Source organism: Octodon degus, unplaced genomic scaffold, assembly GCF_000260255.1.
Source record: "Octodon degus isolate 3935 unplaced genomic scaffold, OctDeg1.0 scaffold00111, whole genome shotgun sequence".
Lineage (NCBI taxonomy): Eukaryota > Metazoa > Chordata > Mammalia > Rodentia > Octodontidae > Octodon > Octodon degus.
Genome location: NW_004524687.1, coordinates 9076318 through 9091374, shown reverse-complemented (window position 1 = coordinate 9091374; position 15057 = coordinate 9076318). Strand labels below are relative to the sequence as shown.

The 15057-nt window shown below is 36.2% G+C and overlaps 1 protein-coding gene across 5 annotated transcripts in view; it reads right to left on the bottom strand.

Moving 5' to 3' along the window:
• Positions 1-15057, bottom strand: part of Gkap1 (G kinase anchoring protein 1) — a 162283-nt gene that overhangs the window by 45760 nt on the left and 101466 nt on the right. For all 5 annotated transcript variants that reach the window (XM_023699182.1, XM_023699184.1, XM_023699181.1 and 2 more), the window contains one exon: positions 4454-4597. In XM_023699182.1, coding sequence (XP_023554950.1) covers positions 4454-4597 — 144 coding nt within the window. The remainder of the gene's footprint in view (positions 1-4453; positions 4598-15057) is intronic.

Here is a 15057-nt window from a genome sequence, read left to right as displayed (position 1 = left end):
TTTTTTTTTTTTTTTTTTTTTTTATTCTGAGATAGGCTGTCACTAAGTTGCCTAGGCTGGGCTTGAATTTTCAATTCTTTTGTCTCAGTTTCCCACAGTGCTAGAATTGTGGGTATGTGCCTCCACACCTATTTCCTAGCCTTTTTATTTTTGTATATTCTTGTAACAATTGTAAGTGGACCCAAATGCTTTATTAAGATTGGTAGAATTTGGGTTGATTTTACAACATCTGATAATTCCTGCTGCACTGATGTGTATATATATTGAAAAAGGATTTGAACCTTGACAAAAGAGTTTTCTTTCTCTGAAAAAGGAGTACAATGGGGAGAAAAAGGAGGTAGATATAGAAAAAGAGGGAAGTAGAAAATTGTTGGGCTGGGGATATGGCTCAGTGGAATAAGTGCTTGCCTGGCAAGCTCAGGGGCCTGAGTTCAATCCCTAGCTCCGGAAGGAAAAAAAAAAAAAAAGGACAAGGTCTTTTCCTGGGGCTGGGGAGATGGCTCAACACAAAAAGAGAAAGAAAGAAGGAAGGAAGGAAGGAAGGAAGGAAGGAAGGAAGGAAGGAAGGAAAGAAAGAAAAAAGGAAAAAGAGAAAGAGAAAAAAAGATTGTTTAAATGGCCTCAATTTTCCCCCATTACATTCAATGACCTACTAGTCAAAATTCTGTCTTTTCATTTAATGAAAAACTTTTTTTTTTTTTTTTTGCTCTCTGTATCCCTAAATACACTAAAATTTCCAATTGTGAAATCATCAGTTATGCCCATTTTCCTCTAGTTCAAAAATCAATGCTAAGGGTGACCAGATAGCTCAGCGGATTAAAGCACTGCTTAGGCAGATGCAAGGACCCAGAGTATCCTGTCAGCCCTGTCCCTGGGGAGCACTGAGCCTGTGACTGCAAATGGGTGTGGTGGTGTATGCCTGTAATCCCAGTGCTTTGGAGATTGAAAACAGGAGGATCACTATGAGTTGGATCTATGCAGTGAGACCTTGTAGATCCTGTACTAAATACATTAAAAAAAAGCTAAACTGTTTCCTAAAATGGTTATACCAATTTACATCCCACTAGTAGTATGTTACTGCTGTATTATTTCCTTACAATAAACTATTTAACTCCTCCGTAGTTTACACCTTTCTCTAGACACTGTAATGAAATTAGTATTACTACAGTTCTCTGCTAAAAAAAACCTTTAAAAATTCTTTATTGTCCACTGACTTACAAACCAGACTTTTAACTCCTCCACAATCTTTTCCAACCTACTTATCAGACTTACACTGCATTCCTCTATGAACCTGTTTTAGTTCAACTGGCTTACAGTTCACTGTATTTTTACTGTAGGTATTCTAGTTTCTTCCTCCTCACCTCTATTTTCTTCTCAAAAGACCAGTTTTGATTCCTACTCCTGTGAATTACTATTGCAGTCTATATTGGTATATTATCTTTTGGACTTACTATTTTTTATCTGTACAAGAATTATTAAGCACATATTATATACAACATCTTCTGTAAAGCTTTTAAATCATAATTTTAAACTTTTCTAATGATAGTATAGGGCAGGCAAGTAATTGCATTACAATGTAACAGTGTAAATTGTAAAATTAGTGTATATTCACGAATATATCTGTTTGATTTTAAAGTCTGTTCTTTATCCATTATGCCACTCTATCACTTACATTTTATGATCAATTAATATCAATTAATCATTTAATTTACATACTAACTCTGTTCTACAAAGGGAATTGAGGCACTTAAGTATATAGTGAAATGTATTAATATCATACTTTATCCCTAAAAATGGTACCTTGTACCAAAGATGAGTTAAATATAAGAAGACATGGACAACTAAGGAAAAAATATTAAGCAACAAAATATGTAAACCACAAAAGTTAGCATATACCTTAGACAGTGCACTAAATTTGACAGTTTCATTTAATTCAATGTCAGAAAGTTAGAAACTCTCAAGTACCTCACAGCACCCAAGACTTTCTTATTACTATGCTGAAAACAGAATTTCCTATGAAACTGTTATTCACAAATCAGTCAATTGCTGCACACAAAGCGTTAAGGGTCTGATTTATTTTCTGTACTATTTAACTAAAGGTTTCATTTGTTGAATGAATAAATTTATCAATCTTAATAAACAAAGAGAAAATAGCCACTGAAGAGGATTTTTTTTTCAAATCAAATTGGTAGGACAGTTTCAATAATTCACACATTACATAAATTCTTCCTAGTGGTTAATTGGTATACAAGATGCAGACATGATATCCTATTTACAAACACCATTAGAACAAATCGCTCTATTCATTAAGAGAATGTAACTATATATCTATCCTAACCACTTTGAATACACAGATACAAAATGGACATTCATCTGTATGCCCTTTTGTTAAGTTCCGTTATTTGAATATTATAGGTGTGTAAACTCAGTAAAATATTCTAGAAGAGTCCAGTCGCCCATTATAGTATTCGGTCTTCCTCTTGACTGGCAATGTCAGAAACTGTTGACCTGAGTCTCCTATAGCTCAACATAACAGCATGGCTTTACTTCTTCTATTTCATTTTTATACTTTTCTGCTGGATGGTTAAGACCAAGGTAAAGCATGACTTATGCAACAAGAGTTGTAGCTTTTGGGTCTGATAAGGTCAGTGAAATCCCCTCAGGATTTATCCTGAGATCCTGTACCTCAGATTGTAGAACCTTTGTCAGTGTCAGCCATGTGGATGAGTCACGGCCATTGCTTGGCCAATGTGCTCTGAAGAGGATGTTTAATTGGTGGAATTACTGAATTTATTAGCCTTCTTGGTAAATGAAAAGGTCATGTCCACCAAAGAGAGTAAGAAGATGATAATCAGGCTTTTGGGGGTGAGAACCAGGCTTTCAGAATTTGTAATAGCAATAGTAGAAATTTCTCAAATTCAGAAAAGGTAAATCAAAAGAGCATTAAGTAGAAATGGGAATACAGCAAAAATTACACAGTACGGATTACGTGATAAGAACATTAACACTACATTAAGAAGTATTTTCTAGGGCTGAGGCGATAGCTTGGTGGTATAAGCACCTGCCTGGCAAGCATAAGAACCCAGGTTCAATCCCTGGTGTCTCATGCCCCACCAGCCCCACCATGCTGGCCACTGAAACTGAAACATGGTGCGCACACCTGTAATCGCAGCACTTGGGAGGCTGAGACAGTAGGATCACTACAAGTCCGAGCTGCTTAGCGAGACTCTGTATCAAACAAATAAAAGATTTTTTAAAAAATTAAAAAACATGGACTCTTTTAGAATATCTTGTTGAGTTAACACACCTATAATATTCAAATGACAGAACTAAACAAAAAAGGGGATACAGATGAATGTCCATTTTGTATCAGTGTATTCAAAATGGTTAGGATATATAGTTACATTCTCTTAATGAATAGTGTGATTTGTTCTAATGGTGTTTGTAGATAGGATATCATGTCTGCATCTTGTACAGCAATTAACCACTGGGAGGAATGTATGCAATGTGTTAATTATTGAAACTGTCCTACCAATTTGATGTGAAACTGTCTCATTGCTATTTGTTTCTCAATAAAATTATGGAAAAAAAATTAAAAAACAAAAATATTTTCTAACCATGCATGTTGGTTCAGGATACAACAGAAGAAGATATACAATGGTACTCTTTTTCAGTAAAAGGCTAACTTGCAAATATTGTGGGTTTATGTAGGGTTTATGTCACATATTATTTTTCTTTTTTAAAAATAGTATTTTAAAAACAAAAAGACCAATGTAAATACCATTCTTTGCTTGTGGAATTTAGAAAAAGAAAAGACCAAAATCAGGATAAAATTCTAACTTAGAATACTTAGCCTAAAGTCTGCTATAACACTTTCATAACTCAAGGTCTCCATTTCTGCAGTTTCCTTAGGTTAGTCTTTCATTATTTCTCAGTTTAATCATCATTCAAAGTCCAACATCGATTTTTTTTTTTTTTTTTTGTAATACTGGGGACCACATGCAGTAATCTACATAAGCGCTCTGACAGAGACACATCCCAAGCCCTCAAATGTCATTTCTTAACATACATCCCTTAAAATTCACCCAGAGATCAGAATCACTTTTTTTAGTCTATTTTTCATTATCTCCCTCAGAAGTCTTCATCCTGCTGAATATTATGGTAATCCTTTACAGGTCTCTTTGTAGCCCCCATGATGTTCAGTATCTAAGAGAAAACAGACCTTATTTTCTTGTCGTTCCCTCTCCACACCAATGCCCAAGGAGGCCTAAAAAAACCAACTGCTCCTTGAACATTCACCAGTGTATGAAAGTCACACTTTCTAATGTATCTCTGTAGAATAATGACTAACATCCTAAAACTTCTACTTTATACAATCATAATTTCTTACTTTTAAAAAAAGTTTTCAGTTTAACATCACTGTAATTTTAAGACAGTTTTTTATTTTACATGCCTTGTGTTCATGAGCTGTACAATTATCTGCTCCATTGTATTCTGTAAGCTGTTCTCTTCTTTTTTCTTGAATAAGAATTTTATGAACATCATCTTCCAATCTATTGAAGAAACCGCCATCATGTGATAATGTCTGAGAAAATTCCTGTCAAAAGCAAATTATGATTAATACTCAACATAAAAATGTATGAATTTATCAAACCTAGTCAGCCACTGGAAAGGCAAAGAATAAAATACAATAGCTAAGAGGGAACCATTTGATCTTACTCTGTATCTAGAAGATACACAGTAGAGACACATATACAGATGCCCTTTCCTTTTTCATATATTCTAGGACTGCTTGATTTTTAAACTTTTGTCATTCATATACTATACAACTCACATACATAATCTGTACAAACCAATAATTTTTGTATATATTTAGTTGTACAATCATTACCACTACCAATTTAGTATTTCTGTCACTCCAAAATATACTCCTCAACAATCACTTCCCATTTCCTCTCAACACCTCTGCCAGTCCTAGGCAACACTGATCTACTTTCTATTTGAAAAGTTTGCCTTTTCTGAACATTTCATGCAAGTGGAATAATTTGATATAATTTGATTTTTTTCTTACTAGCTTCTCTAGCTTAGCAAGGCATTTTCTAGGTTCATCCATGTTATGGCATGCATCAGTATTTCATCCTTTTTTCTGCTATGTAATAGCCCATTCTATTTTTTCAATTTCTCTATTACTGGTTGATGGGCATTTATGTTGTTTCTACTTTTTGGTTATCATGAATAATGCTGCTCTTAACAGTCATTCAGGACCCAGTCCTAGCTCAGGCCCGGGACTTAAAGTTCAACATATCAATATTTGATGAAAAATACCAGTTCCATATTATGCCTAACATGTTTGATATGCAGACAGATAGTGAGGTTAAGCTTAACAGCCTCAGTTGTATGGTAAAAACAATAAGCTTGTCTTCTGGATGGGTAACAACCTAAGTTTGCAGACCAAAATTAGATGAAAAGGAGGGCTGCAAGGAAAGCCAACATTTTGGCCCTAGCCTTCCAAGGTCAATTAAGACTCAGGACATATAAGAACTTGTACTGTAATGTCATGTAACTCGGTAGTGTTCCAAATTTTCTGATCAAGGAGATTATAGGGCCAAAGAGGAAAGTGATCGATGATGTAGAGTATGCCTAAGGAGAGTCACATGGAGAGAAAACATTCTCTCAGGCTTTCACAGAGAGCACATTGGCCAAGCAATGGCCATGACTCATCCACATGGCTGACACTGACAAATAATCTGAGGTAAAGGATCTCAGGATAAATCCTGAGGGGATTTCACTGACCTTATCAGACCCAAAAGCTACAACTCTTGTTGCATAGGTCCTGCTTTATCTTGGTCTTAACCATCCAGCAGAAAAGTATAAAAATGAAATATAAGAAGTAAAGCCATGCTGTTATGTTGAGCTGTAGGGGACTCAGGTCAACAATTTCTGACATTGCCAGTCAAGCGGAAGACCCAATACTATTATGGACTACTGAACTTATTTTGGTGAGTTAACACACCTATAATATTCAAATAACGGAACTTAACAAAAAAAGGGTATACAGATGAATGTCCATTTTGTATCTGTGTATTCAAAGTGGTTAGGATAGATATACAGTTACATTCTCTTAATGAATAGTGTAACTTGTTCTAATGGTGTTTGTAGATAGGATATCATGTCTGCATCTTGTACAGCAATTAACCACTGGGAGGAATGTATGCAATGTGTTAATTATTGAAACTGTCCTATCAATTTGATTTGAAACTGTCTCATTGCTATTTGTTTCTCAATAAAATTATGGAAAAAAATTTAAAAAACCACACAAATATTGCAAAAAAAAAAAAAAAAAAAAAAAAAAGAAAAAAAGAAAGAAAGAAAGACCCAAGCTAAATCGGGTCAGCATAGTTCTGGGTATGGCTGAAGGGACTTGCTGACAACAGAAGATCCACCCCAGGTGTGAGTGACAGCAGCCAATAGGCTTGTCGCCTGAAGAAAATAAAAGGGAAACAAAGAAGGAAGCTGGCTTCTGTTCCTTCAGAGGAGCTCTACTCTTCACCTTCACCTCAGACACAGTCTCCTGGCTTCCAGTGCAGACCCTTCCACCTCTCCACATAGACTTGCTTGGGACACTACAGTGAGCTCCAGGCCTTTGACTGAATCCTTCAGATCTCAGCACACAGATGGCCGGTTTGTACCTTTCCACACTTGACTCATAGGTGGCCATTGTAAGCTTACTTTGTAAATCCTTATGTACCTGTATGTCTTGCATTAAATCTGTTTCTCTTGTGGAAAAAAAAATTACAATGAATGTTTAAAATGTTTAAATCATTACAGCAAATTATATTGCCACTAGTACCTCAACATGTTGTCCCTTATTTCAAACACATATATCCCATCTTTCTTGCTCTTTTTTGAAGCAGTTCTGAACTTTTTTTTTTTTTTATGAGTGACTTTAACTGTGCTCTCCTGGCTGCCTTGGTTTCCTGAATTGATTCAAAACGTTTAACCTATTTGTCACTTAAACTTAAATGAAGAGTCAGAAGTTTTATTGTGCTAGGTCTAGTGAATTAAGTGGACAAGGGCACAACACACTTTTAGGAACCTGCCTTTCTGTGGAATACCAATTGGCAGCAGGATTCACCATGGGTTTTTTTAAGACAACTCATAAAGACATTCATGACAGAGTACTTCCAGAACTGCTTCAGAAAGTGGCAAGAATGATGGGAAAACCGTGTTCTAAGAAAGTGGGAATATATCTCAGGGAGAATAATTGTAGTGTGTATTCTACTATAATTATTTTTTTTAATTAACCATTCACCATGATTTTACATCATACGTTGTACACTTTGAAGCTAATTTCTCAATTTTGTAAAAGCTAAGTCTAGTGTATTTTGCTATTATATTAAATATTTTATTAGGTAGCAAAAAAAACCAGTCATGCATATGATTTTATGTGGATATATTTTCTATTCTGATGGGTATATATTTAAGAGTAGAGTCTCTGGGTCATATAGTAACTTTTAGTTTTTTTTGACATACTGCCAGGTAGCTTTCTGAAACTTCCCACCTTTTAACAATCCTACCAACAGCACAAGTGCATTTTAATTTCTCCATATTCTCATCAACATTAGCTTTCATATCTTTTTTATTATACCCATACTGATAGCTGAGAAATGGTATCTCATTGTGGTCTTGAGTGACATTTCCCTAACAGCCAATAGAGTTAAGCATATTTTCATGCATTTTATTTGCACTATCTTTTCAAAAAAAATCTATATAAATTCTATTTTTAAGATACTGGGGAGTGAGCCTGGGGCCTCACACATGCCAGGCAAGCATTCCAAAACTGAGCTATATCCACAGCCTTCTTAATTTTTAAAAAATTAAGTTTACTGGTATATTTTAACATAATTATATTCATCATAATGAATTTGTACTTGTACATGATATATTTTGATTTTCCCAACTCCCTTTCCTTCCTTCAACCCCTTTCCCCCTATCATGAATAATAGGTTCATCCAGGTTCATCCCCATTCTTCATCTTCCTATTAACAAAGCTTTGTTTCTATTTTATCTTTTTTCTTAGTCTTTTATTTTCTTTTCTCTTCCTTAACTCTTCCCCTTCACCCACCCTAGTTGCTCTTCCCTTTCACCCTTTTTTTAAGAAAGATTTCACTAAATTACATAGACCAACCTTGAATTTGTGATTCTCCTGCCTCATCTTCCTGATTGGCTGAGATGACAAGCATGTATCACCAGGCCAGCCTTTGCCCATTTTTAAATTGGGCTACATGCATTTGTACTTCTGAGTTATAAGAATTCTTTATGTATACTAAATAAACATATATGACCTGCAAATATGTCTATTTTGTGGGCTGTTTTGCAAAAATCTCATGTTGTGCCCTTGTTCATCATGAAAGATTCTAAATTTCGATTTAGTCCAGTTTATCCAAGAAACCACTGCCTAACTCTAGGCACAAAAACTAATTTTAAAAAAAAATCTACCCCAGCATTTTCTTCTAAGAGTTTCACAGCATTAGTTCTTTTATTTAATATAATTCTCAACTCAACATACATACATACACGCACACGCATGCAAACACACAGAATGTGGTGTTGGGAGACTCAGGGTTCCCTACATGCAAGGCAAGCATTCTCTACCACTGAGCTAAGGGCTGCCTCCCCCAGATCCTCTTGAGACAAGGGGTGCCCTGACTGGTCTCTAACTCCCTGGCTCAAGCAATCCTCCCATCTCAGGCGCTTGATTAGCTGGGACTACAGGAACATGACACCATGCTTGGCTTTAGCTCTTGTATTTAGTTCTGGGGTCCACTTAAAGTTGGTGCTATTTATGTGTGGTATGGGGGAGTGCAACTCCCATTCTTTGCATGTAGATATTCAGTATTATTTGTTGAGAAAACTTTTCTCCATTGAATTCTCTCAGTATCCTTGTCCAAAATTAACTGAATACAAATTATCAGGGTTTCCTTCTGGACTTTTAATTCCATCAAAACATACATCATTCTTCTGCCAGCACCACAATTCTTGTGCACTATACTTTTTATTGCTCAAACATTCACAGTCCACTTAAAAATAATTTTTACATAAATTCTACATACAATGGAATAGTTTACAGAAACAAGATTTTAAAGAAATGAGATTTTTTAAATCATATAAAACTAGACATTTTATACATTCTTCAATAAAAAGAATTTCTCCTCCAATTTACTATTTTGAATACAGACTGTAGAAAATATTTCTCTCACTTTCACTTGTGTCCCATATTCTTAGGCTATAATATAATTTTACCTATTTCATTTTTTTAAAAAAAATCAGTCTTGCTTTGTAGTTCAGGCTGGCCTTAAACTTGCAGCAGTCTTCCTGCCTCAGCCTTCCCAGGGCTGGGATTACAAGCATACACTATCATTTCAATGGTATTTTTAAAAAACTAACATAACAGTTCTGTAACTATTCATCCTTCCCCCTTTGTATTATCTTAGAGTTTGTGAAAAAAAATTGTTAGTGCTTAATATTCAAATGAAATTTCAAATGTTTGTGTGGTAGTTCATATTTTGCAAAGCACTTAAACAGAATTTAAATCTCATTAAACATTATATGAATCTCATAAATACTAAGCAAAGTTGACAAAACAAATATTTCTTCAAGAATGCCCATGACTCGTTGCTAAAGGCATACGTGTAAGTCTATTGATTCAGAAAATATTCCCAGTACATTCTGGTACGATTTTGTTTTAAAGCATTGATATGAAATGCTTAAAAGTCTGCTGAAGGTCTAAGAGAGGACTAACATGCTGTTGGCAACTCATAAGCCTCTGGATTTCATGTCATTGCAATTCCATTGGGAATAGTGTCCTGTGCCTATAATCCCAGCCCTCTAGGAGTCTGAAGGAGGAGGGTCACAAACTCAAGCCTTGTGCCCTTAGTAAGACACTGTCTCAATTTTTTAAAAGTTGAGGGAATGGGAGCTGGGACTGTAGCTCAGTACAAAGGCCCTGGGTTCAACTCTCACTACCACCACCATCACCACCACCACCACCAACAACAACAACAACCCCCACCCCCCCACCCTCCCACCACCACACTCGCACACCCGAAGTTCTTCAGATGTTCCTATTTTTGATAATCGCTCACATTACTAGTATGCCTATCTCAAAACGCACTTTCTTAAGTAGCGTACAGTGGGGGTGTATGTGCAATATGCATATGTGTGTGTATGTATGTTAATAAGGATTAAATGTAGGGATGTTCTACCATGTCCAGCCCTTTTTATTTTGAGAGTCTCCCTAGGTTGACCAAGCTGAACTTGAACTTGTTGTCCTCCTGTCTCAGCTTCCTCAGTAGCTGGGATTACACACATGTGCTACCATGCCCAGCTTCTTGAGTATTTGTAAATAAGACACAAAAATATATTTTTAGCCTAAAGATAAAAGTATTTAAATTATACCTTGATGAACTGCGGGAGGTAAAGTAAAATTAACTCACTCACATTCCACCCCACTTCAGAAAAAAAGCCAGCCCCACCCCCAGGATGCACTGAGACAGCAACTGAGACTGGGTGTGGTGGCGCAGGCCTGTAATCCCAGCTCTTAGGAGGCTGTAAACAGGTGGATCACTATAAGTCCGATCTCTGTAGTGAGACCCTGTAGACCCTGCACTAAATAAAAATAAATAAATAACTTTTTTAGCAAGTCTAGCCCATTTGATTTCAATTCAAACTCCAGTTGTATAGTATATACGATAAGACAGTGCAGTATTTGTGACATGTAGACATAGCTCAATGGAATACAAATGAGAATCTAGCACATAAACCTTCACCTTTATAGTCAATGTACTTTTAAAAAAGAATTGAGGGACTTCACAGAAGAAATAAAGAGTGTTCTCAATAAATGATACTGGAAGAACTAGATATTCATATCCAGTGCAATGCATGAACGAAGAGTCCAAAAGGTAAGTTTAGACTCTTCATGCCATCTACAAAAAGTCACTCGAAGAATGGACCATAGACTTTACATGAAGAAATAAAACTAGCCAGGTGTGCCAGCACACAACTATAATCCCTGGCAAGCTTAAGCAGGAGGACCCCAATTTCTCATCCAGCATAGGCAACTTAATGACTTACAAAGACCATGTCTCAAAATGGAAAAGAAAAAAAAAAAAATTAAAACGAGCTGAGGACATAGCTCAGTCTGAAGGCCCGGGTTCAACTCCTAGTACAGACAAGAAGAAAAATCCCAAATTAAATAAAACTGAAACTGTAATACCTCTAGAATAATCAAGGCCTGCAGTAAGACAAGGAGTTACAAAATGAATACGGAAAGCTCTAAAAATATTACAAATATTACAAATATACAAATATCTAAATATTACAAAAATCTGAATATTACCAATCTCTAAAAAACCAATAAACTAGACAATCAAAATTTTAAACTTCTGAGCTTTAAAAGGCATTAAGAAAAAACAAAAGCAAAGCACAACCTGGAAGAAAATTAGAAATCACCTATCTGCTAGAGGACTCGTATCCCAATATATGAAGAAATTTCACAATTAGTAAGAAGACAAGAGAGTTAAAATGGGCAAAAGATGTAAAAAAGACATTCTATCAAAGATGTAATAATGTCTGATTAGTCCATGAAAAGATGGTCATCAGAAAAACACAAATTAAAATTATAAGAAGGTATATTATGCCTCCACTAAAATGGCTATGATACAAATAAAAAACAATATCCAATGTTGACAAGGATATGCCGACACTGGTGTGAAAATAAATGGTGCTACAGACAGGAATGATAAATGGCTCAGCCACATCTTCACAGACTTAATTTAAAAGTTCCAGTTTACCATACAAGAAAGCAACTTCATTCCAAGGTATCCACTGGTGAGAAATGAAAACATACAGTCACATAAAGACACACCAAATGCTTGTTAATAGCAAGTTCATCAACCAGAGAATAAGCATTTGTTTAATGAAACACTATTTAGCAATAAAGTTGAACTATTGATATAGGCTACAACATAGATAAACCTCAGAAATGCTATCACAAATGAACGAAGTCAACACAGAGACTACATATTGTGTAAATCCATTTATAAAAAGTTACCATAAAAGGCAAATCTGTAAACATTAGAGAACAGACCGTTCATTGCCAAGTATTGAGGTGGGAGTAGGGACTCACAACAGTAGATATGTGGGCCAGGGTTATAGCTCAGTGGCATAAGTGCCTGCCTGGCAAGCACAAGGTCCTAAATTTGATCCCCAATAGCTCGCGAGTTTGTGTGCACGCACACACACACACACACACACACTTCCAAAACACCAAAAAAACTTGAAGAAGATATGAAGGAAGTTTGGGGGATTATGGAAATGTTATAGAAAAAGACTGTGGTAGTATCTGTATAACACTCCATATTATAAATGATGCTGAAGGTGTAGCTCAGTGGTAGAGTTTTTGTGCTTACCTAGCATGTGAGACCCTGGGTTTGATCCCCAGTACCTCAAAAATATTTATAAAAATGGATATACACACATTTATAATCACATGCAATGGTGAATTTTACGATGTGCAAGTACATTGCTTAATAAAGCTGCTTTTTAAAAAAGACACCTATGACTCTACCAATCTCCTTTGAAACTCCAACCAAGAATCAGTACCCCAAATTTAGTGCCACTTGTTTTGTTGTTTGTTTTGCCAGTGCTAGGGATTAAATCCAGTGCCTTGCACATGCTAGGCAAGTGCTCTTCCATTCAATCACACCCTTACCACCCTGTTAAAATTTTGAGACAGATTCTTGATAAGTTGCCCACCTAGCCTTGAACTTATGGTCTATTTGCCCAGTTTCCTGAGCAGTTGAGGTTACAGTTGTGTGCCATGAAGAAGGGCTCAAAAGGATGATTACTGTGTTTGTTTTATTTGTGAATTAAAGGTTTTCTCAGATTATAAACTCTATGAGAGTAGCCCATGTGTAACATAGCACTAATTACATAACGACAGCTTATAAATGATTATTTGAAGACAAGTTTAAGGCCAATCTATCAGGGGAGAGAAGAAAGCAGAGTTACCCCATATATAATATCTTTAATATCTATTTGAAGAATACCATTATTTAGATATCCTGCTGGAATTACTTAAAAGGGCTAAAGTGGTGAAACAAACAAACAAAAAAACCCAGATGGATCACTGTAGGTTCACATTATTAAGTGATGTTAAAATTGTAAGTAAAACTGGAAAGAGGTTACCTCCTATAAAAGGTAGCATGAACCCTTTGGAAGAATAAAAAATACTGTAAAAACCAATTCTTATCAAGTTAATCTATAATGTTCAGCAATTCCAGTGGAAAAAAATCATAAAACATTTTGTTAAGAATTCACTAATATGAAACAGCAAGGACAAAAAAGAACTATGAACTTAAGAAATTGCAAAAATTATGCAGCATCATTGACCAAAAGTCCATGCATATACGGACTATTTTGAGCTGTTCTTCTCATACTGGTCAGTTTATTCCTGTGTCAATTCTATGCTGTGTTAATTATTTTAACTTCATAATAGCCTACAAAAAGTAAGGCACACTGTCATATAAGCTGCATTAGGAAAAAATAAAATATTTATGTCTTTGAGAACACAATAAAATCAATTTCATAACATACAAGACAAATTGAACTGGGTGTGGTGGCATGTATTTGTAATCCTAGCACTCAAGAGGCTAAGCAGGAAGACTGCTTTAGGTTCAAGGTTGGCCTGAACTATACAGTGAAACTTTGTCTCAAAAAAACAGAAACAAAAATCAAAAACAAAACAAAAAAACAACAGAAACAAAAAGGCAAGCTTAAGTGCTGGCCAAATTGCTCAGCAGATTAAAATACCCACAAGCAGGAACGGGGCCAAATTCAGTAGCATATCGGGATAGAAAGTCAATACTCCAAAGACAGTAGCATTCCTCTACACAGATAACAAACACACTGAGAGAGAAATTAGAGAAACAGTATCTTTTACAACAGCACCAAAGAAAATGAAATACATTGGAATTCACCTAACTAAAGAAGTCAAAGATCTTTTCAATGAAAATTACAGTACTCTGAAAAAAGAGATCGTAGAGGATTTCAGAAAATGGAAAGATATTCCATGCTCCTGGATAGGAAGAACCAACTTCTGAAGATGGCCATATTCCCAAAATTGCTGTACAGATTTAAGGCAATCCCTATGTGTTAGTTGATACATTGTGTCAACTTGGCTGAATCAGCTCCGGGGGATCTCAGCATGGGAGCCTCGCCCTGCAGGTGGGCAGGGCCCAGGAATTGAGAAAGGCAGGAAGCTGCCCTGCCTGGTTTCCTGCTGCCCCACCCCGCTTAGGTGGAGAAGTCTGTCTTCAGAGGAGCTTGATCTCCACAGCCATGCCACTTTGGAGGAGCTCTGGATCTTCACTGTGGAGCGCCGGTCTTTGCAGTCAGCGCAAAAGGAAGGGAGAGGCTTGATGGACGCCGCTGCAGCTGCTGCTCCTCCTCTGCTCTTCATTGTTTTCTGCCGCATGAACTGCTGTTGTTGGCCTTGGAGCCAGCGAATATGGACTGAACCCTCCAGTAACTGAGAGCTAAATAAACCTTTCCTTCCTTCATTTTGAATGTCGGGTATTTGTCCCAGCAACGAGTAAAAAGTAACTAAGACACCCTATCAAACTACCACCAACATACCCCCCAGACCTACAGAAATCATTCCTAAAATTTATTTGGAACCAGAAGAGACCTAGAAGAGCAAAGGCAATCTTCAACAACAAAGACAAGGCAGGAGGCATTACAATTCCTGACTTAAAAACATACAACAAGGCCTGAGGATCAATGGAATAGATTACAAGATGCAGAAACCTCTATGAAGACATTGAGCAATGTGATCTTAGATAAGGCGCCAAACATGCTCAGTGGAAGAAAGACACCCTCTTTAACAAATGGCACTGGAAAAACTGGCTTTCTACATGCCGAAAACTAAAACTTGACCCAGGTCTATCACCATGCACTAAACTAAAGTCAAAACGGATTAAAGATCTACACATTAAA